Source organism: Phyllostomus hastatus, unplaced genomic scaffold, assembly GCF_019186645.2.
Source record: "Phyllostomus hastatus isolate PE091 unplaced genomic scaffold, TTU_PhHast_1.1 phas_contig_147, whole genome shotgun sequence".
In the NCBI taxonomy this organism is placed as follows: domain Eukaryota; kingdom Metazoa; phylum Chordata; class Mammalia; order Chiroptera; family Phyllostomidae; genus Phyllostomus; species Phyllostomus hastatus.
In genome coordinates this window covers 222,739-247,442 of record NW_025333603.1, presented here as the reverse complement: position 1 = coordinate 247,442, position 24,704 = coordinate 222,739, and the positions used below count along the sequence as shown (strand labels likewise).

General features: G+C 40.1%; 1 protein-coding gene and 1 pseudogene across 1 annotated transcript in view; one reads left to right on the top strand and one right to left on the bottom strand.

Moving 5' to 3' along the window:
• Positions 1-8,504, top strand: part of HOOK1 (hook microtubule tethering protein 1) — a 60,056-nt gene extending 51,552 nt beyond the window's left edge. The window contains exons 21-22 of the mRNA XM_045857479.1: positions 874-942; positions 4,819-8,504. Of these exons, the coding sequence (XP_045713435.1) occupies positions 874-942; positions 4,819-4,989 (240 nt within the window). The 3' untranslated portion in view covers positions 4,990-8,504. The remainder of the gene's footprint in view (positions 1-873; positions 943-4,818) is intronic.
• Positions 8,505-14,194: 5,690 nt separating this feature from the next.
• LOC123831710 overlaps positions 14,195-24,704 on the bottom strand; it is a 28,306-nt pseudogene continuing 17,796 nt past the window's right edge.

The following is a 24,704-nucleotide window of genomic DNA, read 5'->3' as shown; positions in this document are numbered from 1 at the left end:
CGTGTGATGACAGAATGGGGCCTTTAGCTCTAGGGCTCTGAGGAAAACCTCAGTTAAGTCACAGCATATGGGACTTGAATTTATGTGGACTTATATGTACACTGAAAAAATTAAAAAGGGAGAAACATAGTGTAAATAGCGGGGGGTGTTCTGTGTGTCACCTTTCCTGGGGAATGTTGGCCTGGAGTGGTTGTGAGCCAGATCAAAGGTGTCTCACCTCCCTCATTTCCTGCATGCTTTTTCTGTCATCATCGTCTTCCTATGGGAACATTCAGGTGTTTTCACATTATAATTTTTATATGAACCAACTCCCTGTGGTACTCAAGAAAATAATAAAATTAGCTATATTAGAGTAATTAAGAAATGGATGTCAATCTCCAGGTGTCAGGTGACTATGGCCACAGGTAATCTAGTACATAGGTCATCAAGAACTGAGAGATGAAAATTCATGCTAAGCTTTATAGAAGATGTAGAGGAGTTTCTGGGGTATTTTTTATTACATCCTCTTTCTCCTTAGTTTTAACTCCTCAGTAGGTGCTGCTCTGTTTTGTTATCTAAACAAGTTGTTACTTTTTTCTAGATATGGAGGACAGTGACATAAGAATCACTAGTTTCTTGTTTTTTCTTTGGTTGTTGTTGTTTGATACCTATTTTACCAGTAAAGTTTCAGACATAAAGATTGACTAGTCACAACCTTACTCTTTCAGGCTGTTGTACATGCATTTCTCCCTGATTCAGTTTACATTTTGATGATTTCATGTACCTCAAAATGCATTCATCAAATTCTCTCAATAAAGATGTGAAGAAATGATTCTATTTTTAGTCACTTGGGGTTATTGTGGGGATTTTAATAGTGTTCATATCTTTTTCCAGAGTGAATGTAAAGTAGCGAAATTCCGTGATTATGAGGAAAAACTCATTGTTTCTGCCTGGTATAATAAGGTAAGTTGAAATTCAGTCAGTGATTGGATGTTTAGAACTGTGTTGATCAAACATTTTGACCAATAAATGGATTTTTACCAAAATCTATTTTTTGACCAAATAGATTTTATTTGACTAATAAATAGATTTTATTGGTCAAAATGCTTGATCAACACAGGAATCAGTATATACACATTATATATGTAAACAAAAGTTACCCTGTGTTCCTTGCACTCAGGTTATTTCCTGTCATATTCTGTTTTTTAAAGATGTTGGTAATATCAAGGGGAATAATGCATGCATAGGTAAACACCGCTCACCTCCTCACATAACCACAGCAAAAATTATGACTATAAAACAAATATCACCCAAAATTGTCAGAAAATCAAGATGTACGGAAGTCTAAAAGCGAAGGAATTAAAGAAGGCACACTCATTGAGATGGGTAGGAGAGGTCGACTCATGGAGACAGGGAATGGGCGGTCCCACACCCACGTGTGGTAGATAAAAACCTGGAGGGTTACCTCAGGAGAGAGATCCCAGCCCCACAGCAGACCATGCAGCCCAGGGTTGCAGTGCCAGCAACGTACATCTCCATAACTTCTGGCTGTAAAAAGCAGAGGGATTTGGGGCACCAAAGGAAACTGCGGGATACCGAGGAGTCTCCTTTTAAAGGGCCTGCAGTGGACTTAGGACTTATGCAGACTCATTCCCTCTGGGCTTCGGCACCAGGGTAGAAGCGGACAGGGCACCAGTGGCATACAGAGAGAAACCAAAATGTCTGGCATCAGCTCAAGTGCCAGGGGACAGCTTCCTCCTAGGCAAAACTGCAGAGGCCAAACAATGGCATTGGCCCCTTTCTGAGCCCTCCCCACAACAGAGCCACAGAGTGGGGATACCATATCTGAGACTCCATCAACCTGGTTTACATGGTTGCCCCACCCCGGTGACTACCTGAGGCTCCATCCCATCCAACTTACCTGTGTACTTTTCTACAATAGGCTGTCCTACTAAAGCAGGGAAGTAAAGCAGCTCTACCTAATATGTAGGAAAAAAACACAGAGACTACGAAAATGAGGAGACAGAGAAATACGGTCCAAATGAAAGAACAGAACAAACCTCTAGAAGAAGAGTGAAACAAAATGGAGATAAGCAATCTATCAGATGCAGGGTTCAAAACACTGGTCATTAGGATACCCAAGGAACTCATTGGGTACTTCAACGGCATGAAAAAGACCCAGGCAATAATGAAAGTTAGAGTAAGTGAAATAAAGAAAAATTTACAGGGAACCAATAGTGGAGTGGAGGAAGTCGAGAGTCAAACCAATGATTTGGAACACAAGGAAGAAAACAATTCAATCAGAACAGCATGGAGAAAAAAAGAATCCAAAAATACAAGGATAGGCTAAGGAGCCTCTGGGACAAATTCAGACATACTAACGTTCAAATCATAGGGGTGCTAAAAGAAGAGAACAAGAAATTGAAAGCTTATTTGAAAAAATAATGAAAGAAAACTTAGCCTAATTTGGTGAAGGAAATAGAGATAGAAGTCCAGGAAGCATAGAGAGTCCAAACAAAATGGACACAAAGAGGACCACTCCAGGACACATCCTAATTACAATGCCAAAGGTTAAAGATAAAGAGAGAATCTTAAAAGCAGCAAGAGAAAAAGGGAGTTATCTGCTGATTTCTCAAAAGAAATTTTGCAGGCTACAAGGAACTGGCAAGAGGTATTCAAAATGCTGAAGAGCAAGGACCTATAACCTGGATTACTGTATCCAGCAAAGCTATCATTTAGAATTGAATGGTTGATAAAGTGCTTCCCAGACAATGTAAATCTAAAGGAGTTCATCACCACCAAGCCCTTATTATATGAAATGTTGAAGGAACTTATTTAAGAAAAAGATGATCAAAACTCTGCACATTCAAATGGCAATAAATTCACAGCTATCAACAATTGAATCTAAAAGCAAACTAGACAAACAAGCAAAACAGAAAAACAATCATAGACATGAAGATCACTTGGAGGGTTATCAGCTGGGAGAGGGCAGGGGGAGAATGGGGGAAAAGGTGCATGGATTAAGAAGTGTAAATTTGTAAGTACAGAGTAGACAGGGGATGTTAAGAGTAGTGTAGGAAATGGAGTAGCCAAGGAACCTATATGCACAATCCATGGACATGAACTAAGGGTGGGGATTGTCAGAGGGAAAAGGGTGTATTGGGTGAAGGGTGGCAAAGGGGGAAAAATTGGGGTAACTGTAATAACATAATCAATAAAATGTATTCAGAAATAAACAAAATGTTGGTAGTAATCCAAACTGACTTTGTATTTTAGTTTAATATGTTTAGTTGATTTTGACCTTTTCAAAATCAGTACATTGATTCCATGACTCACAGACATTTCATTAATGCACATAAAGCACACGTACAACACTCCATTCACACTTTTGAAATTGCCTTATTTGAGTTAAAACATTTTATTTGTGGTCCACAAAAGGTTTGTTTAGAAGTAGAACAATTATGTAAATCACAACTAAGTGCTTCTAGTAATCAACATTGATTTTAACATCCTCTAGAGCCTCTCAGTGTGACGTTTAATGCATTGATTTATTTATTTTTAAATCCAGGGAATACCTTTCAATAATTGTCCTACGAGGAGAAAAGTAGTATAAAGTAATTTGAAATGTATTTTACTTTTTCCCCTTAGTATGTATAGGATGTTTTTAAGAAAAGAAGCAGTTCATAACATATGTGGTTCTTTTGGGTTATGTCAACCAGTTACAGTAGATAATCATGCAGCCACTCTCCACCTTAGGTGCTGCTTCTTTGCTGGGAGAGAATATCTGTTGTAGACTCCTACGTGTGAACCCTGAGCTTCACTGAATAGAACTGGTTGTCCTTGCTCAGACATGCTTTGTTCCTTGCATACCATCATACTTTTCCTCTGTGTTCTTTTTTTCCCGTTCCTTCTCTATTTGATAAAATGGGGCTTAATTTAGCAAGGTCTTGAGGGAAATTATGAGCAAAGTGTTCCCAGAATGTTCCATCATGGGTTAACCATCCTAGTTAATATGGAGGATTGTGTATTGTTTTCCTGTTCTCCTGTGGCCTTTTGAGACATAAATCATTAAAGATATTAAAGCCAAATAATGCATTATTCATTTCAACCTATATATTTTGAGGGTCTTTTTGATTTTATGTATTGTACTAATCACTATTAATGCTAAATTCAGTAAAATTGTGATATGCTATCCTTAGTGAGAAGGAATGATTTCCCTTCCTAAGAAACCCAGCAGCCACAGCCACAGTACTTTTGTTGAGTATCAATATGTAGATAAACCATAGTAAATTTGAACTATACTGTGGTTCTCAAACTTTAGCATGCATCAGAAGACTTGTTAAAATACAAATTATTGGACTCACTTGCAGAGCTTCTTATTCATAGGTCTGGGTAGAATCTACAGGCAGAATTTGCATTTTTAGACAAATTCCCAGTGGTGCTCATATTAGCCAGAGATCACACTTTGATAACCATTTATCAAAGCTTTTCTGTTGTGTTGTGTCTGCTCATAGTGGGTGGAGTGACAGCCCAAACACATAATTTTGCTTTGGAGCCTTTTTTATTGTTGTAATTTAAGTTAATTCTAGAACATCTTTAAGCTACTGTTTTAATGATTATGTACTTAGTGACAACATAAACTGGGTTTCATGTCCTTGTTTTCTCCTTTTTATTAGCATTAGCATGTGCAGATTAATTAGCTTCTGATGCCTTATTCTTTTCCATAACAAATGAGGAAAACACCAGCTTTGTAGGGTTGTTTTGAGGATGAAATGACTTTATGTATGTGAAAGCGCTTTAAACTGTAAATAGTCTTTTTATGTGTTTGTTTTTGTTTAGAGTCTAGCATTTCAGAAACTGGGGATGGAGTCTAGACTTCTGAGCAGCAGTGGTGCTTGCAAAGACCCTGGTGCGTGTCCTCCTGCACGCTCCTTCCTAGCACAGCAACGGCACATTACCAGCACCCGGAGAAATCTCTCTGTTAAAGTTCCTGCTACAACGTCTGATTAAATTCAAAAGAAAACAAACAGAAGTGTCCTTAAGTATTTTCTGTCCTTCAGCTAACTACCAGATTGAAAAAGAAGTTTATGATACAGGATACCAGCTGTTCAACAGGCACGAAGTTAATTTTGCTGGCTGACTTTGAAAACAAAATATAGAATTAGCTATCCCTCTGAGGGAGTGCACTTGAATCATTAAAAGATGTAATTAGGCATACCTCTCAAACATTCGTGTTTTGAGAGTATTCTGTTTTCAGATTGACTTCATATATTTTAGTTTAATGTTTTCATTTGTGTCAGTAACTCGGTTAATTTGCAATACATAATCAGTAATAGTAACTTAAAGATATATCTATTCATTTGATTGTTTGGATCCATATAAAAATAGTCTTATGGTAGATACACGTAGGGCTGTAAAGAGCTATATTTTTTATTTGATGTATACAAAGTTTTCCCTCTGCATCAAGTACTGGCATTGAATGTGTATATTTTGTCATGTAATAGAAGATAAAACATTTGGAAGTTTTGACTGTTGAAGTGACTTTGCCGTAGTAAAGTAACTAATTGGAAATTTTGCAGATTCAGAAGTAGTTATACTTCTGTGTACCTATTATAAAGGAGTGCATAAGCCTCTCCTTTATAGTGAAGGGTGAGGAAATCAACTGATTTTTTAAGGGGTGACTTTCTGATGTGAAACAAGCTAAAAATATACTTTGTGTGAAGCATCCATGTGCTCTTTAATATAATAAGTGAAGATTACAATTTATTTTGCTTTTAAGCATTAAATGATCAGGGTCTCTGCTAAAAATACTGTAATAAATTTGCCTCTTCACTGGGAAGAGATGGTGCAGTGATGTCACAATTTGGAATCAATTTGATATTGTTTACCAATAAGCAATCTGTCTCAGGCTGTGTTTATGGTGTTCAGTTCGTTTCTGCCTGAAGCTCTTTATTTTCAACGGTGTTCTTTTCTAATTTTTTGAGAGTTACACTTTGGCATTTTAATTTAGTTCAGTAAAATATGTGCTGTTCAATATTGTAGCCACAAGCCACACGTAGCAATTTTAATGAAATTGATTAAAATTAAGTTCCTTGGTTGCACCAGCCACAGTTCAAATGCTCAGGAGCCACAATGGCTAATGGCTATAGTATTGGACAGTGCAGATATAAAATATGTCCATCATTGCAGAAAGTTTTGTTGGACGGTGCCATACTAAACCTTTTTATAATGACGTTGAAATACTCTTTGATGTTAGACCACAAAGGTAGAAAGCTGAAAAATGTCAGGACTGTCGCATTATAAAAAGGAATTGAATTGTGACACAACTAGGATCTTGCATTCCTTAAAGCTGAATACTATAGTAGTTACTTTAGGCATTGTTGGCTGTGTGACCAGTAGCTAGTACTCAGCTCTGCTGTGACGTATGTATGAAAGCAGCAGCCATGCGCAATATGGAAATCAGATAAGAATGGTCGTATTTCAGTAGAATTTTATTTTACAAAAACTGGTGGTAGGTCAGATTTGGCCTGCAGGCTGAAGACCTCCTTGGGTCTAGAGTTTATTCTTAACGTTTCCTTGAAAACACGAATATTGTTTCCATTTACAGTGTTACTCTTTTAGATTCTTGGGTTTTAGATTCTCTGCCAGTAAAATTTTTTTTTAATTACTGAAAATACAAGAATTTCATACTGTATTTAAATTTCTTAGATTAGGGCGCATCTGTGAGGACATTTTGTTTTTATCAGGGTTACCTCTGTTGACTACCTCTTAGGTTTTGATGTCTTTTTCCAGTATATTTGCAAATATGTTGTTGGTTTGCATTTTCATATATCCTTGTAGTCTCTGCTTGCCTGTGAAATAAGCCTTTGAAAATATTTTAGCATGCTTATTAAAATTTTTGTGGCATTCTGGTATATTTTGGTCAATGTAAGACATGAGCTCCTTTGGTATTTACTACTTGCTTATAATTGAGATTTTCCAAGCTCTTCAAGCTCCCTTTTAAAGGGATTTATTGTAAAACAGCAGTTTCAATAAATTAGTATTTTCACAGTTCAATTGCTCATAAATTTTACATTATTATACTTGGAATTTCTAAATAATCCATGCAATTTCTGAATAAGGACCTAAAACTAGACTCTTTTCTTAATAGAGAAAAAGCAATTTTGTGATTTACCACTTTTCCAGGTGATAGGTAGAATTTAAATTGCTTGATATACAAGTATTTATACAAGACTCATGTAATTTAAAGTTCTATATCATTGTGGTTAATCATATGGAAATTTAGGAACTGGTCAGAAGTGAGATTCATTCCCACATCTGGTTAATATAGTGAGATTGACACCCTGTGGGTGGTAAAGCGTTATGAATATTTCCTATAAACCATGAGTTACACGTGTCTGGGTTATCAGTGATGTTTAAGTGGATATACCAGGGAAGAAAACTTGAGCATTTATCCTTGTGATAAGTTGTTACATGTCCCAGTGATAATAAAGTAAAACCACAGACTAATTTGGAAATGATCTTTAACTTTGAGAATTTTCTGTAAAACTAATATTTTTCTTTTTAAAACAAAAAGTATGTATACATATGACAGTGATGTTTATCCTGAGATTAACTTAATGTACTGAAAAATACTTTAAGTTCACTGTATTTTTTTAATGAATAAGGTTGTTGAACTGATTTAGAATTAATAGAACTAATAGGTGAAGAATCAATGTGTTGTCTAGAAACTTTAAACTGGGCATCCCTCATTATGATGTTATCTTGGATACCTGAAGTGCTAACCAGAATGTTAGATAATGCTTGTACGTCAATACCTGTGTCTGTGTAGTGAAACATCTGACTCCATGGGGTGGCTTTTAGTGCACAACACCACCATTTCAGGTTCTCTGCATGTGTATTTAACAAGAACCATTCCTATGTAAAATGTGTGTATACAGTTGTATGCATTCATTCTTATTGTGAACCTGTACATTGCAAAGAAGTAGTATGGAAATTGGTAAAGCACTAAAGCACAACCACAAAAGAAAATGGTGTGCAGGTATTAAACTTGATGTAGCGTGCCCTGGCCAGTGTGGCTCAGTGGTCGGAGCATCATACCATAACCAAAAAGTTGTGGGTTCATTTCCCAGTAAGGGCACATACCTAGATTTTGGGTTCATCCCTGGTCTGGCCCTATGATGCCCCAGTCCCGGCACAGAACCCCAGTCTGGGTGCTATGAAGGCAACCAATTGATGCTTCTCTCTCATTGATGTTTATCTCTCCCCCTTCCTCTCTCTAAAAAAGCAAATGGAAATGTCATTGGGTAAGGATAAAAAAAAAAACAACCTGATGTAGCTTAATTGTAATATTTAGTTTCTAAAAGTTTTTTTCTATTTTCTATGGAAAAGACTTTGACATTTGAAAAATAGAAGCAATGTTTGATTTATTTTTGTACTTAGGGTATTTTAAATAAATGATTGTCCAATAACAGTTTAATAGTTGTAAAGTGTTTTAAGTAAATAAACTTTCCAATTCTGTGTGATTATGATGGATTTTTAGTAGGTATAAGTGCATGTTTATTTGCTGATTTATTTGTGTTTTTTATTTTTAAAATATATTTCATTGGTTATGCTATTACAGTTGCCCCATTTTCTTCTCCCTTTTATAGCCCTCCATCCCTCCTCCCACCAGTCTTCCTCCCCACCTTACTTCCTATCCTTGGTTCATAAATATCAGTTTTTGGCTTCTTCATTTCCTAAACTATTCTTAACCTCCCCTGTCTATTTTGTACCTACCATTTATGCTTTTTATTCCCTGTACCCTTTCCCCAATTCTTCCTTTCCCCCTCCCTGCTGATAACCCTCAATGTGTCCTCCATTTCTATTATTCTGTTCCTGTTCTTGTTGTTTGCTTAATTTATTTTTGTTTTTCTTTTAGGTTCAGTTGTTGATAGTTGTGTTTTTTGTCATATTACTGTTCAGAGTTTTCATCTTCCTCTTTTTTTAGATAAGAAGAAAAGTCACTTTAACATTTCATATAGTAAGGGCTGGGTGATGATGAACTCCTTTAACTTGACCTTATCTGGCAAATACTTTATCTGCCCTTCCATTCTAAATGACAGCTTTGCTGGCGAGAGTAATCTTGGATGTAGATCCTTGCCTTTCATGACTTGGAATACCTCTTTCCAGCCCCTTCTTGCCTGTTAAGATTTCTTTTGAGAAAAAAAAAATGTTACTAATAATCTTATGGGCACTCCTTTGTAGATAACTGTCTCTTTTTCTCTTACTGCTTTTAAGATTCTTTCCTTATCTTTAATCTTGGATAATGTAATTTTGATGTACCTTGGTGTGTGTTTCCTTGGGTCCAACTTCTCTGGGACTCTCTGAGCTTCCTGGACTTTGTGGAAGTCTATTTTCTTTGCCCGATTAGGGAAGTTCTCCATTATGTTTTCAATTTCTTGCTCTTCCTCTTCCCCTGACACTTCTGTGATTCAGATGTTGGAATGTTTAAAGTTGTCCCAGAGGTTCCTAAGCATCTCCTCATTTTTTTCAATTCTTGTTACTTCATTTTGTTCCAATTTGATGTTTATTTCTTCCTTCTGTTCCAAACTGTTGATTTGAGTCCCTGTTTCCTTCCTATCACTGTTGGTTCCCTGTAAATTTTCCTTTCTTTCACTTTGCATAGCTTTCACTCTTTCCTCTACTTTGCGGCCATCCTCAACTATTTCTGTCAGTGTTCTGATAACCACTGTTTTGATCTGTGCATCTGGTAGGTTGGCTATTTCCTCATGGCTTAGTTGTATTTTTTCTGGATCTTTGATCTTTTTTTTCATTTGGGCCATTTTTCTTCTCGATACCCGTTTCGTAGTAGGGGCAGAGCCTAGGTCTTGGGAAACCCACATCATTGCCTTGTGGCACTGGTGGTGGAGGAGAGGTCAAAGAGGGAATAGTGCTGCTTTCTGGCCTCTTGACCAGCTTTCAGTAACTTCCTACATTACCCATACGTAAATTGGGCCTTTCTGGTGCTGATTCCCAGGTTGGTGGGATAGTGTGTGTTCTAGGTGCCTCCCTGTGGGTCTCTCCAAGAAACTGATGTGAGGGTGGGGGTTTCTCCTGCTGCCTCAAGTCCCACAGGTTTTTTCAGTCAGAGATTTTGAGGCTTTATTTCCCCTCACTGAGATCCTGGGTTGCGAAGTCTGTCTCCATCCCCAGTTGTACCTCCCAGTTTATCCTCACGCAAATGTGGGACCACCCACTCCACCAGCCTCCACCTTGCCTACCCAAGTCCTCCAGCTGCCGCTTTGCTGTGAGTCCTCTCCACCCTGGCTACCCATCTGTGCCCCTGCTACTGGTCTGGATGAATGTTTCTTCTTTAACTTCTTGGTTGTCATATTTCCATATAGTTTGATTTTCTGGCAGTTCTGGTTGTTCTTTGTTTTCAAATTTCTTGTCCTTCTTTTTCTTGTGTGAGGAGGCACAGTGTATCTACCTATGCCTCCATCTTGGCCAGAAGTCCTATTTGCTGCTTTAAATACAGAACGTAGAATATTTAGATCAGTAAAAAAAAAAGTCATTGCATTAATTTAACTTTTCTAATTTTGTTTTATGTTTGAATTTATTTGGTGAATGAGCAGTTGTGTAAAAGTGATTTTTGGTTTTCCCAGTTATCTCTCCAATTTCACCACTAGAATATAGACATTTTGCATTATTGTGGAATTCAAATCATGTGTGTTTTCTTTGGCAGAGACTGTTACTCATCTCTCAAGTTCCATTCCTTTCTTTGTCCTTAGTAAACCCCATGTTTTAACTTGTTACATCTACCTTACATATAGGGGGGAAACATAAGCACTTCCCAGACTCCTTTGAAACTAGGTGGGGTCATTTTAGTAAGTTCTGTCCAAAGAGGTGTGGACAGTAGTGATGTGTGCTTATTAAAAGAATGGATATGCTTTGCCAGCCCTTTCCCCTTCTTTAGAATGCCACTGGTCTGAAGGTAATTGTCAAGGACAGTGGACCCACAAGGAAGAAAGAGCTTGTATCCTTGAAGTCATCACTTAGCCATGTCAGCTGTGGGCCTGCAATCCAGATTTCTCTTGTTTAAGAAACATTGTTATTCCTACTTTATTTTGGGGTTTCTTTCTTCTGGCATCTTATTTCCCTATCTATACAGGCTTGTCAAGATGAGTTGCAAAATATTTAAAAAAGTGAAGTCTCCATATTCCTAGATTATGTTTTGGAAAGGTTTAAATCTGTTGCTGTTAATGGAGGCTCAATAGATTTTCATTTCATCCCATGAATAAAGTTAATGTGCCAGATTGCAAAGGTGGAAACAAGAGTGAAGTTCTGTCACACTTAAGGTAGATTCTCATGATCCCAAAAGACCATGACTCTGTATATTTAACTTCCTGAACTGTGTAATAAATGCTGGTCCAGCATCATCACATCATTTGGGCAGTAGTTCCTTAAGAGCAACTCAAGGTTCTAGACCTGCACTGACCAATAGGCTGTCTGCTAGCCATATTAGATATTTAATCATGAATTTCAATTAAATTTTATTTTCTTATTACAGCCACACATGGCATGTGCCTATGATATACAGTACAGATATAGAACATTGCCCTCATCTCAGAAAACCCTGGGCAGCTGTTGTAGATGTTGAAGGTGAATGCATACACTTTGTATTTCTCTGAAGTTCCATATGATATAGAATCATTCACATGTAGTGAAGGGAAGCTTTCAGACATCACCCTGCACACCAGGGACATGCTCAGGGATAGAGCTGCAGTTGGATTCTTCAGTTGCCTGTGGTTCTCATGGTGAAGGGCTCCATTCCATTGTTCAATTGGGCTGCAGCCCCATCCCCTCTGTAATGTAAATGCTTGAAGGAGGGAGCACCTGGTGCTCGGAGAAGTATTGGCTGCACCCCCACCCACCTCACCTGGAAACCTTTCAGTTCTAAAACTGGGTTGAACAGGAAGCTAAATTAGCTCATTTATAGAGTTCTGTAAATTGTATACTTATTAGGCTGTAAATTGCTGCAAATTGCAATGTCCAAAACTCAGGCTTCTAGGGAATGAAAATGACAAGCGGAATGAAAATGACAAGCAGAATGTTTGTTATGTAAGAGCAATTAGAAAAGTGATGGACTCTGTGGAAACTTCATTCATTGGCAGAAAGGAGTACTGCTCTAAGTTTGGGGATGGGGATATGGGGATAAAGGTACATTTTTGTTGCACTCTATTGAGTCCCATGCTATGTTTGTCCATTTTATTCTCACCACCACTGAGTGAAGTTGTTACTCTCATACCCATGTTTTAGAGGAAGAAACGGAGGCTTGCCAGGTTAAATGTCTTCCTCAAAGTCACAGTTAAGTTTGAAGACAAGAAACTCAGAGTCCTATGTACGTCCTCACTCCCAATATGCTACCCCTTCCCTTGGTAGTTTCTCAACAGGCTAAGTAGGCTGGAGTTAGCTGAAGGGGAGAAGAGCTTGACACCAGAATGAACCTGAGAATGAAGATGCCTACTACTAAGGTCTTCTGGTGTCTTAACTGGGCTTAAATTTAAAAAAGCAACAACAACAAACCAAAACAGGCCCTCGCAGGCACTTATATACGGGGGCCTCTCATGCAAACCACACTTCAGGAAAAAGCCTGCACTAAGATTCCTGCCTCCTGCACTGAACTGCCTTTCTAGACTGTGTTTGTGCCATTTGATCTCATCCTAGGAGTTCCTGAAATCTTGTGTCAACCAATAGGCCTGAGGCTTCCCTGTCCAATTATATCAGTGCAGCTTTATTCCCATCAACATCTTCACTAACCATCAGAGCAGCTCCCTGCTGACTAATAAGGCCATGCTTGTTGGACCAATCAAAATGCAAGCATTTGGAGCCCTCATTTGTATAAAGGTCGACCAATCAGGAACCCAGGGTAAGCTATCCCCACCCCCACTGACTGGGAGAGCACACTTTCCCTTTCCACTAAAGACAAGACTGTTTCCTTGGCTTCACTGAAACACTGAAGACATCTCACCGAAGCAGATGAAGAAAGACCTGTGCAGAGAGAGGCAAACTGGTGCAGAGTGGACTGGAACAGAGCTGAGTAGAACAGTGTTGAGCAGAGCAGGCCTGCCCAGCACAAGAGGGACATGGCCCCAGGGATACCTGGCCCTGGGGCTGCCTCAAAGTCCTGCTGTTTTCACAGCCTTTTTGTATCACCATTGAGTTCCTCTGCACTGAAAGCAGTTTCTTTCACCACACCTCAAATTCCTGTTGGTGTTGGCTTGGCACCAAGGAGCACCTTTGACAAGAGTTAGAGCTCTGAATTCCCTGTCCTCACAAAGTAGCTTCCTACCCCTGGAAACTGTGCTGATTACTTTGTTAGTTCACTCAGGCCAGTGCTGCCTCCTGTAAATACGTATTTACACAGGATGCCTGCCTGTAAATATGTAGGGCATCCTGAGAGTTCTTTGGCTGTAACCTCTCCCTATGGCATGTAGGACAGCTGGGTCTGACCTGGGCACATTTCCATATGAACTTAGATTATCCTGTGTGTTCTGCTTTTCTATTTGCAAATCCTCTGCCATCAGACTAAGTTTTATATTTACAGTGCTGAGTCTCTGTGGGACAGTGGGAAAGAAAAGATGCACAGCCTGGATTCCTTTGGGGTAAAATCTGTGCCTTAGCCAGGACGCCACAGACAACGTCACATGCTTGCACATTATTTTTCAGACATGGATGCAAGGGAAGAGGGAAAGTGGCCCTGGAGCTTTCAGACTAGGTGAGAAATAAGAGTTATAAAAGTCACATAAAAGCTTTATGTAGTGCTTTGGCAGGATGAAACTTCATATTAGAATCTCTCTAAAGAGCTTTGAGGAAAAAGAAGAGTCATTTTACATTGCCATAAACTTCAGTTACTCCCAGTCATCTATTCCCTAAAGTTTCACATTAATTATGGTCGTATTCTCTTGGCTGTGGGTCCCAATCCATCTGTTAGGCTGGGGTGAGGCCTAGTGGCTTCACATTTATTCCACGCGGAGTGTGTGAATGCCTGCCCATCTACAATCAGCCCAAATGTACAGTGTGGCAGGGACAGAACTCAGAGATTCTTTCAACAAAGGCCTTCATTTTACAGATGAGGAGACTGATCATATTATGTGAAGTATTTTGGCCAATTTCTCAGTGTGCCACTCAGGTGATCTGATTGGGAAAAAATGTAAGACAAGATCCAAGATAATTAGCAAGTTCAAGGCCTGATGTGATTGGTTTTATTTTAGGAATATCATTGGGGGTGTTTTCTAGAGATACATGATTTGCTCAAGGCTACACTGGAGGAGATAAAACTGGATTTGAATCCAGTTCCCTGTGATTCCAATGCCTGCGCTCTTTGCTCAGAGCCACTTCCACTCTGCTTCCTCGGTTCAGAGCAGGTGCCGAGCCTTCAGAGGACATGCCCGTTCTTCCTGCTTTCCTTTCTCCTCTCCTTCCCTACCACCTTCGTGTCCGAGGAACAGCACAGATGCGGTAGTCAGCTGGGGAGATGGTGAGGCCCATTCTGAATTCCAGGCTCAGCTTCTCATTGTCTGGAGGCTTAAAGGTAAATTTTTGCAAAAGGGTGGTGAAGAAAATAAAGAGCTCAGCCTTGGCCAGCTGTTCTCCAAGGCACTCCCGCTTTCCTGAAAGACAAGAACACAAGATGAGTTATGTTTCCAGCTGATGTCAGTGCCCAGCAGGGATTGAAACCTATTACATCTTGCAAATCTTCAACAGAAGAAGGGCCTGCTAGGCCCTGTGGCGTTCTGTACAGAAGCTTATGTAATCTGACCACCACTGGGCTGAAGCAAAGCATAGGAAACATGTGTGTGGACTCAGTGCAGTGCCTTCAGGGTCAGGCAGGTGAAGGTGCAGGGTGTAGGTGATGATAGAAGTGGGAGGCCTGGGTTGACCTAGAAAGTGGAGGTCTCGCCTGCAGACTGTAAAAAATCAGTGAACAAACAACAATGACAAAAGCAGAAAAACATTAATTTCTTCCAGTCCTCAGAAGAGTACTATCTGAAAGTATAAGCCAGTAATGCCAGCAGGGTTTCTAAAGCATTAGGCATCTGTCCTCTAGGTCACCTTTTCGTCCTTAATGGTCATGGACCTTGCTGACATGGATGGCCCTCTACATTGGAACTACTTCAGCACCCCTCCCTGAATAGTCCTGATGCCTGATGATCCTTCCTTTAAAGTGCCTTTGCTTCTAACATGGGCCCTAGGCTGGATCCTTTACTGTGAGGGCCATATCTCAGGCCTGGGTATGTGAGTCCAGAACTGGAGGCAGAGGACAGAGATCAGATTCAACTCCTTCCATTTTCTAGACATGTGATTCAAGGCAAGTTAAATTCTCTAGGCATTGGTGGAAATGTGTGTTTAACGTGGGATCTGTGTTTTATGTATTTCCTGAGATACACACTGAATCCAAATAATAATATAGAGAGCAAATCAAAATATCTTAATATATTTGCTGGACAATATCAAACATTCCAGCTGTAAAATAGGTTATCTGTAACTTTGTCTCATTAGTTATAAAAAAAATATCCAGAAGAATACAATTTAAAAGACTACTGTAAGTAAACCATTTGGGTGGTAGCATTACTAAAATAGCTTTTCGTGTATTACACTTCTTTCCTCTAATACTTTCCACATTGTACCCGTTATTCTAATTTAATTTGAAATGTATAGAAAACTTGCAAGAATAATACGACACACTTAATTTTTTTCTCACTTATTTGAGAGTAAATTGTCTACATTACCCATGAGCTCTTCAGTGTGGATTTCCTCAAACAAGGACATTATCTGACATAACCACCAAATCAGGAAGTCACCATCATCTATCTTCCCCTGAGGTCCTCATCAGGTTTTGCCATTCTCCCACTAGTGTCCTTCATTTAGTAAAGGATCCAGTTTAGCATCAGCACATGACTTTTCAGCTTCCATGACTTTGGCACTTTCGAAAATGACAGACCCATTATTTGTAAATGTCCCTCAAGTTGCCTCATGATTAGGTTCAGGTTGTGAGGTCGCACATTCCTGGTGGCAAGATCACCCAAATGAGGCTGTGTTCTCTTCACTCAGTCAGGTGGGACATGATTGTGATCTGTCCCATTACTGGTGACCATTATGGTGGTATCTACCAATTCTTTCCTGCAAAATTATCTTTTTCTCTTTGCAATTAATAAATACTACTTTGAGACTATGTGAATAAACCAATCCTCAAAGAACTAGTTTTCATTGCTCTTTCTTGGACAAATTACTAATTTAATAGTTGTCTGAATAGGAATTTTAAAATTCCATCAGTCTTTATGCATTATTAATATTGTTAAAGGGAATGCTTCCTTTTCTCTGCATTTTATTTATACACTCATTTACTTATGTTTTATGAATTCATAATATCTTATTTTTATTCAAAGAGGTAAAATTTGTTATTAGTGTTTTGATCTCAAGATACTTGGCATTTGTCTAGTAAATGAGCATTCCAGATGGTATTTTCTTAATTTGGAGCACAAAAATATTTTCCTGGTTCAGTTTATACTTTCCCTCTCCCAGGCAGGAATCAGCAATTTTTATAAAAAATCCTGGTTCCTTTCAGTGGATAACATTATGCAGAAACCAAGATCTGGGCATTAAATGAGCTCATGGGTATTAAGGTGGTGTCGCTCCCAGGGCATCTCAGTGGGTAGAGCTGGGAAATCTGTGTATGTATACAGTGTGTGTATATATTTAAACATATACATCCATGTTTATGTCATTTACTTTTATATCTACCTACCTACCTATTTATCAAAAATATGAGTTCATATAGGTAATGCCTGGTTTCAATCCAACACCACAGAGTTCACTCTATTATTCCCTTCCCTTATTTGTAATTTCTTCCCATTATCCTCAGTATGTTTACTTATTGGAGCAGCATCCTGTGTATATAACTTCTCTTCCATCGCTGCCATAGCCATGCTGTGCAAACCCTGCGTCATCTTGCTTGTGGTCTGACACCCAGTGTAGGATCCCGCTGTTCCCTCCTTTTTGCAAATGCCCTTCTCACCCCACTTGGGCTCCAACACCCACAGTAGTCACTACAACTATCTCTCTTGCATGTATAATAATTTTCTCCCTAAATCATACATAGTCAATGCAAAAAAGGGAAGAAATTATGATTTATAAAAGTATAAAAAGCTGCCATAGTTAACCCCCCTCAGCCTCAGTTTCATTATCTCTACAGTGGTGACAGTAACACAAACCTTGTAAATTGCACTAGAACAAGAACAGTTGTTTTTTTCCACTTCATTCATTGTCAGATCCTCAGGCCTCACTTGTTGGCACACAATAGCTCAGGAAATGTTTTTAGAACTAAGGAACTGGGAAATTACTTAAAATAATTGATGAAAAATACCTAATTTGAAACTAAAAACATACAAAGAATTTTTGTTATTCATTTCACAGTTTTATAACACCCTTTTGGAACTGGCTGGTTTGGAAACAAGAGTTGACACAGCACCCCTTTTGTACCATTCAAGTAGTTTACCATGTAAATGTATTACCTGGATTTATACAGAACAATTTAAATTTAAAGAGGCAAAATGGGCACACATATAGAATAGAGTTCCATCCAATCCAGCCATGGCATTCACAGTCTGTCCTGATACCCATAATAATAAAAGTAGTAGCTCCTTTCCTTGTTCCACCACATCCCCTTATTATACTAAAAAAAGGCTCTAATTCCATGTGAGTGGGTAGCCATTAAAGAGAACTTGAAACATTTAAAAACTCTATAAAGATGGCAAGTGTCCAACTGTTTTGTGAGCAAGAGGCAAGACCTGAGTCTCTGTCCCCTGTGTTCTGGGGGACAGAACAAAGTGAAGCTGAAGTCTCCATCAGAGGCAAGCAAGGGCTCAGGAAGTGAGGGAAGCCTGAAGCAATGCCAGCCCAGGGTATCCTGAGGTGTAACCCCAGTAACAGGGAGCCATGCTAGGTAGTACTCACGTGGAGTATGGAGATATTCCAACTAGAGCAAAGGATGCTGGGGAGAAAAGCAGAAAAGGGCTGGCAGAGGAACTCTGGATTCATGCACTCTCATTGTTTTCACACTCACCTAATGAGAAGGGCAGAAAGGCTTCCCTTTTCTTAAACTGTCCATTCTCCAGAAAATGCTCAGGATTGAATGTGTTAGGGGTGGTCCACTCTGTGGGGTCTCTGTGCAGTGCAGTCAGGTTGGTCACAAGCGTGGTGCCCTGGAGGAGGTAGCAAAGACTCAGGACAGGCTTCACCTATGCAGCACAGTGGAAGTACCCTGCTCTCAGATCGGAACCTGCCCATATCCTCACCCTTCCAATCCCACCATCTTCTGAGTCCAGCCATCCCTCTCCAACACACCCAGGGCCCTAGTCTTTGCCATGGTACAGCTTGCAATAATGGACAGCAAATGCCTTCTGGGAATTTATTAGGGAGGTGGGGCTTTTCTTGACTGAGTATGGATCTTCTCCACAGGGACAAGGCAGTGTAGGACTTTAGAGAAGACATACAGTGTAAGAGCTTTGCTAGTCAGGACTGTACCAAAATCAACCCAGCTGCTCACTAAAGTGGTAACCATGGCAGTGCTAGCAAGGTAAAAGGTGTCTCATTCACCCCTGTGTCCCCCATTCTCTTCCCTCCAATGTCTACTACACTGCACAGGAGGTTTGATAATAGCATCAGGTCACCCAGTAAAGGGAACCATTGTCCACGCAAGTACGTGGCAAGGAACCCAAGAGTCGTCCTTAAAGCCTTCCTTTCCCACATTGTGCCTTCATGAAATTCTTCAGTGAGCCTTGCTGATTTTACTGTAGATTTCTCTTGATTCTGACCCCTCCATTGTGTCCACTGTCATAGTCCAGGCTACCACCTTCCTGTCTCTACTCCTGCAATAGCTGTCTAACTGTGTCTCCTGTCTTCTCCCCTTTCATTCTGCTCCACACTCCGGAACCAGAGTGAACTTTGAATACAGGATTAATTCATGTCATACCCATCTACCCATCCACCTATACCTTGATCTTGAGAGAACATTTCAGTAGCTTCCCATCACTCTGAGGTGACAGACCCATTGTGTGGCCCCCGTCTGGGCCATTCTTTCTCTGCCTGCACTCCCATTACATTGGCCTCTTGCAGCTTCTCAAACAGCTCTGCTCCCACTCATTTCTGTACCTTTTGAAATATTCTTTACAGTATCTGAATGTCTGTCCTCCTTACTTTGTCACTGAGCTAACCCTGAAGAATTCTGCTGTCCTCAGCTCAAACATCACTTCCTTTGGAAGCCTCCTTGGACCACTCCTGCTTCCACTCCCCATTCCAGCCAGCACTGATGTTTAGAGAAACCTGTGAGTGTTTCCAGGGGGGAAGTTATTATAGTTTCTAAGTATGTACTTGTGTGGTATTGTCCTCAGGGCCATTTTCCCAGACTTGAGCATTTTGGTGCTTAATGAACATTTGTTGATTTAATTTTAGAATAACTGCTATTTAAAGTACTCTCTATACTCAGCTCTAGATTTAATGGTTTACATGCATGGTCTCATTTTACTATCTGTGAGGTAGGTTTTCATGAATTTTACAAACCACAAAAGAGAAACTCTGAGATGTTAAATAACATGCCCGGAGTCACATAACAAAAGGAGGTAGAACCATCATTTGATCTAGGCCTATGTGACATCAAACCCATGGCTCCTGGCCTCCACTACACAGTAACTTAAGTCTCTCAGTTCTCATGATGGTTATTAACTTTGGCATTAAAAATCAGGGGTAGGACTGGGATGGTTCCCTGGAGCTTAAATAAATTGCTATGACAATGCAAGCAGCACCTGTGAATTAATTTAGACTTCAGCCTTCACCTACAATGTAGAATCAGCAGGAATCATTGAATGCAATAGCTACAGGCACAGCTGCTTTCCCTGGGTGGGCAGGGACAATGACCAAAAAGGGTACAATGGATAAACCTTCCTGCTTCTGCCTCTTAAGCTTGTCTCCAGGTAGGACACATGGAGAAGAACAGAGACAACCAGAACGGACACCCAGAGTTTGTCCAAGTGGTGAGAAAGCAAGGGAGCTGTAAACATGCAGTGTGGAGAGAGGGCACCGGGAGGCACAAGAGAGCTGTCTGCTGAGATCACAAACCTTAGGGGCAGAGATCAGAATTTCCTTCCTGAGGACAAGGGATTGAAAGGGAGGAACTGAGAGCAATCCCAAGATGACTCACTTAAGGTCAAAGTAACACAACTCCTGTGTAGAGAACAGGATGTAGTATTAAAGAGGTGAGCCAGGGTATCAGAAGAGATCTGGTTCCTGAACCAAACCCATCACATTGTAGTTGAGAGACCTTACACAGGCTGAATCACTGAGCCCTGATTCCCAATTTATATAATAGAAATAACAGACTTAAACTGAGAACTGATGAAGCATTCTGAAAGAGTCTCCGTATTCCACGGGACATAATAGCTACTTAATAAGTGTTAGTTCCTCTCTCTCATTTTCTGATACTGAATATTGCACACACTTGGATTTGTTTTTCTTATGGGATAGACTCCCCACCCCCAATTCCACCTCCCAAGGTGCTGCAAGTAAAGCTGAAACAACACCTGTGGGAAAATAATGTTAGATGTTGGTCCAGCTGGTCTCAGTTGACCCTTCATATATAGCCCCAGGATTGTGAAGCAGAATTTTTCACAGTAATTATGTCAGGTCCCTAGTCCTGAAAGATGCTCTACCAAGGCAAAGAAGAAAATTCCATGGCCACATCTGACTAAAACTGGCCGCAGCTATATCTCCACAGATTCACAATATACATTTTACAGTAATACAGAAATCCCACAGCGAAGAAAACCCCGTCTTTGCTGACACATATTTGACCTAGGAATCTCCCTCCCCCTCCATAATAACTGTTAATATCTAGTTGAACTAATGTTCCAAAGGCCACACATGAAGAAATATTTTAGTATTGAATCAGGAATAATGTATGTCACTCTCCATTTAAGTGATTCTCTAGGACAAGAGTCCATGTCACTTTTCTATTTCAGATTCCTGTCATTTAAAAAGATGAGCTTGAAGAACTCAGGCTGGAGTCCTTAATTACCTTAGGTATGTAGTACCCAGCCAGGGTGGTATCAGCTGTCACTTACCTGGGCGCATTGAAGGGGAGGATATTTCCCATTCTCTGCACCTCATGGACGACGGCATTGGTGTAGGGCAGGAACTCCCGAGAAGCCATGCTGGGCTGCTGTGACTGGCCAAGCACTCTGTCAATCTCAGCTTGTACTTTTTCTTGAAGAGAAGAGAAAGTTCTATAATTCTATAACTTTCCTTGAGCCTGGTTAAGCTCAGGAATGGAATAAATAGGTAGGATCAAAATGCCAACCACTGCAGTGGGCTGTACCGACTCTTGTTTCTCAAGGTGGTAGATGGAGAGTGGAAAGCTGGTCGTGGGATGGAACAATTCTGGGTGAACATTTTTGCTCAGTTTCCCCTTCCTATTAAGTGAGACTAAATCTACCTCCATCTTAGGGATATTTTGAGATTTATGTTACCTGATTGAAGTGAGCACCCAAATAATAATAAAAACTGCTAATTGTCCCCCAATATGTTTTTTTCCTCTCTCTACAATAGAGGTTTTAGCTGGATACCTGGTTATCAGGCCAAAGACTCCATCTTCCAGATTCCCCTTTTGACTAAGAGTGATCATGTGACGAAGTTCTGACTAATGGACTGTGTGTAGGAGGAATGTTTAATACTTAGCAGGTGCCCCTCCACTTCATCCCGTCTCCATGGTGGAAAAGCAGTCTTTGTGGGGAGCAATATCTGCCACTGCAGTGAGGGCGTCATCTTAGATACAACACAACAACCACACACTGGAGAGGTGGAGCCCAGTGGGCTCTGCAGAGTGTGGTTCAAATTTCATACCTGAGAGCAATAAACTCCTATTTTATAGTACTTTTACTGCTCATTTAACAACATTTTATGGTAAAATACACATAACATAAAATTTATCACTTTAACTTTTCTAAAAGTACAGCCCAATAGTGTTAAATATAGTCACATTGTTATGCAACCAGTCTTCAGAATGTTTTTAAAGGCAGAACTGAAACTATGTCCATGAAACAATAGCTCCCCACTCCCCCCTGGTCACCAGCCTCCAGCATGTACCATTCTACTTTCTGTTTCTCTGAATGTGACTACTCTTGATGCCTCACACAGTGGAATCACACAGTATTCGTCTTTGTATGACTGGATTATTTAATTTAGCACGGTGTCCTCAAGGTTTATCCATGTTTCAGCATGAGTCAGAATTCCCTTCCTGTTTAAGGATGAATGATATTCCATTATACTCCACATTTTGTTTATCCTGTCTTGCATCTCTGGACACAGTTGCCACCTCCTGGAGACTGTGACTGACGCTGCTGTGATCATGGGTGTGACCTGCTGTCATCTTCAGCCATTATTACTTTGGAGCCTCTACTACAGAAATCAAGGTTTTTTAAACTTTAAAAAAATAGTGTGATTTAGAGTGCAAAGACATTTTGCATTGTGACTCAGGAGATATATATATTTACATAAATAAACTTATCCTTATTACATGGGAAGCTCTCTGATCTTTTCTATCCTATTTTTATTTCTGGAAAAAAATTGTTTTTGATCCACTAAATTTATGTTATATTCCTCTGATAAACTGTAACTCACAGTTTAAACAACTGTATAATAACAAATCTGATTTCTGTTCTGGGAACTGGAAAAAGGAAACTGTTTCTAACTCTCACTGTCTCTGAATGAACTGCAGTCTGTGAGGAAGAGGTATAAATGATGTGCAATAAACACGGTAATGGAGGTGTGTTAGGTCATCTCTAGAGAGAGAGTGCTAGGCATTCTCTATGGGAATGGAAAAACATGGAATGAGAGGTAGTGTTTAGCAGATTCTTCAAGCAGAGCTAGTGGTTTACCAGTCAGAAAATCAAGGAAACACATTCTTGTAGAGGGAAAAGCTGGTGCGATAACACTGAGGCATAAACAATGACAATGCAACAAAAATGACATGTGATTTAATGAGGCTACATGCAGTGTGGGTGGAGGTGAGGTTGGACAGGAAGTAAGAGGCACATCGTAGGGTATGAAGTCTGAAACTAACAAGTTTGAACATCATCTCTAGGGCAATGGAAGACATAACTTCAAAGGAGGGAAGGCCAAGACCAGGGTTCTTTTCTTTCTCTCCCTCCCTCCCTCTCTCCCACCTTTCTCCCTTCCTCCCATTTTTTCTCTTTTGTATTGTCTGACATCTAACCTCCCCTAGAGCAAAATTTCACGTGAGAATGTAACTCTCTTTGAATGCACCACAATGTCAATTACCTTCAAAGTTTTTCCTGCTAGACTTTGTGTTTCCTGAGGGCAGGGACTCTGTTATATTTGTATGGGTGGGATCCACCATAATCATGACTGAAAAATTGCCAAATGTGCCCATTCTCAAGTCCACATGGCCTCATAACCATCCTATTGTCCTTTCCAGTCTACCATGCTATCTTCTGCTCCCACCTTTGGGGCAGCATACTCCAGGAGACACCACTGTGTGCTGGCTCAGGACACCCACTGACATGCTCACCTTGGATTTCTGGGTAGACAGCCATGTAAAGCAGAGCCCAGCGCAGCGTTGTTGAAGTTGTCTCGGTGCCAGCCAAGAAGAGATCCAGGGTGGTGAAGATGAGGTTTTCCTCATGGAAACTGGAAGTAGCATTGCCCATATGCTAGAAAGCACCATGCTTATTAGTGGATTTAGAGGGTTATTGGTTACCATGATACCGAGGGGCTTCATCCTAGGGAGAGCATGTGGGAGGAGGGGGCCCTAGGAGGAAGGGCTTTCCCCTTTGGTCTCCTCAGGAGGCAGAGTCTCATTGCAGCAATATTGTTAGCACAGTCCTCCCCAAGTGCTGGAAGCTTTTGTTAGTTTGGGTGAATGGAAATCAAAATTAGTTTTTAATGCCTATAGTTTGGGAGAAGCAATTAGTACAGTGGAAAGAGAAGCTATTAGTCCAGTGGGGAGATGGACTTTGGTTCCGACATTAACCATAGTGCTCACAGTTTCTATGACCCATGGCAAGTTACTTTACCTGCCTGTGCTTCAGTTTCCCGTTTTATAAAATAGAAATAACAAAACATGCCTCTGAAGAGGACCTTCTGATTCATATGAGAGGCAGTGGGTACACAGCAAATACTCAACAAATATTTATACTGATACTAGAAAGAATAATTTAATTCTTCTATGTACAAGTTTTGTATCTCTCAGTCAGTCTTTTCCTTGTAGGTGAAAACTCTCTGAATCTACCCATCATTCCTTAGGACAGCCCATAGTCATTACCACCTTCCTCTGAAAGCCACAATTGGTCCACATTCCTCTTACTGTGAGTCCCATGTGGGCACACCATAGGGCAAGGGAAGTCTCCTCCTCTAATCAGAAATCAATGTTTCTATTAATATCACACCAGGAAGGTGAAATAAGAAAGGGGGTTGGGAAGAAATCCAAGATTCTGCCAACTTCCACAGGAGGAACAAATAATATGATAGTTAACAATTATGAAACTAATGCAATGAAGTATATTCATCAGAAGGAGTACTCTTTTAAATGCTACACATCCCATTTGTTTCCCCCCACCCCTATGTCTTTCCTATAATGTTGGAAAGTGGGTAATATGGGGTTCCACTCAAGC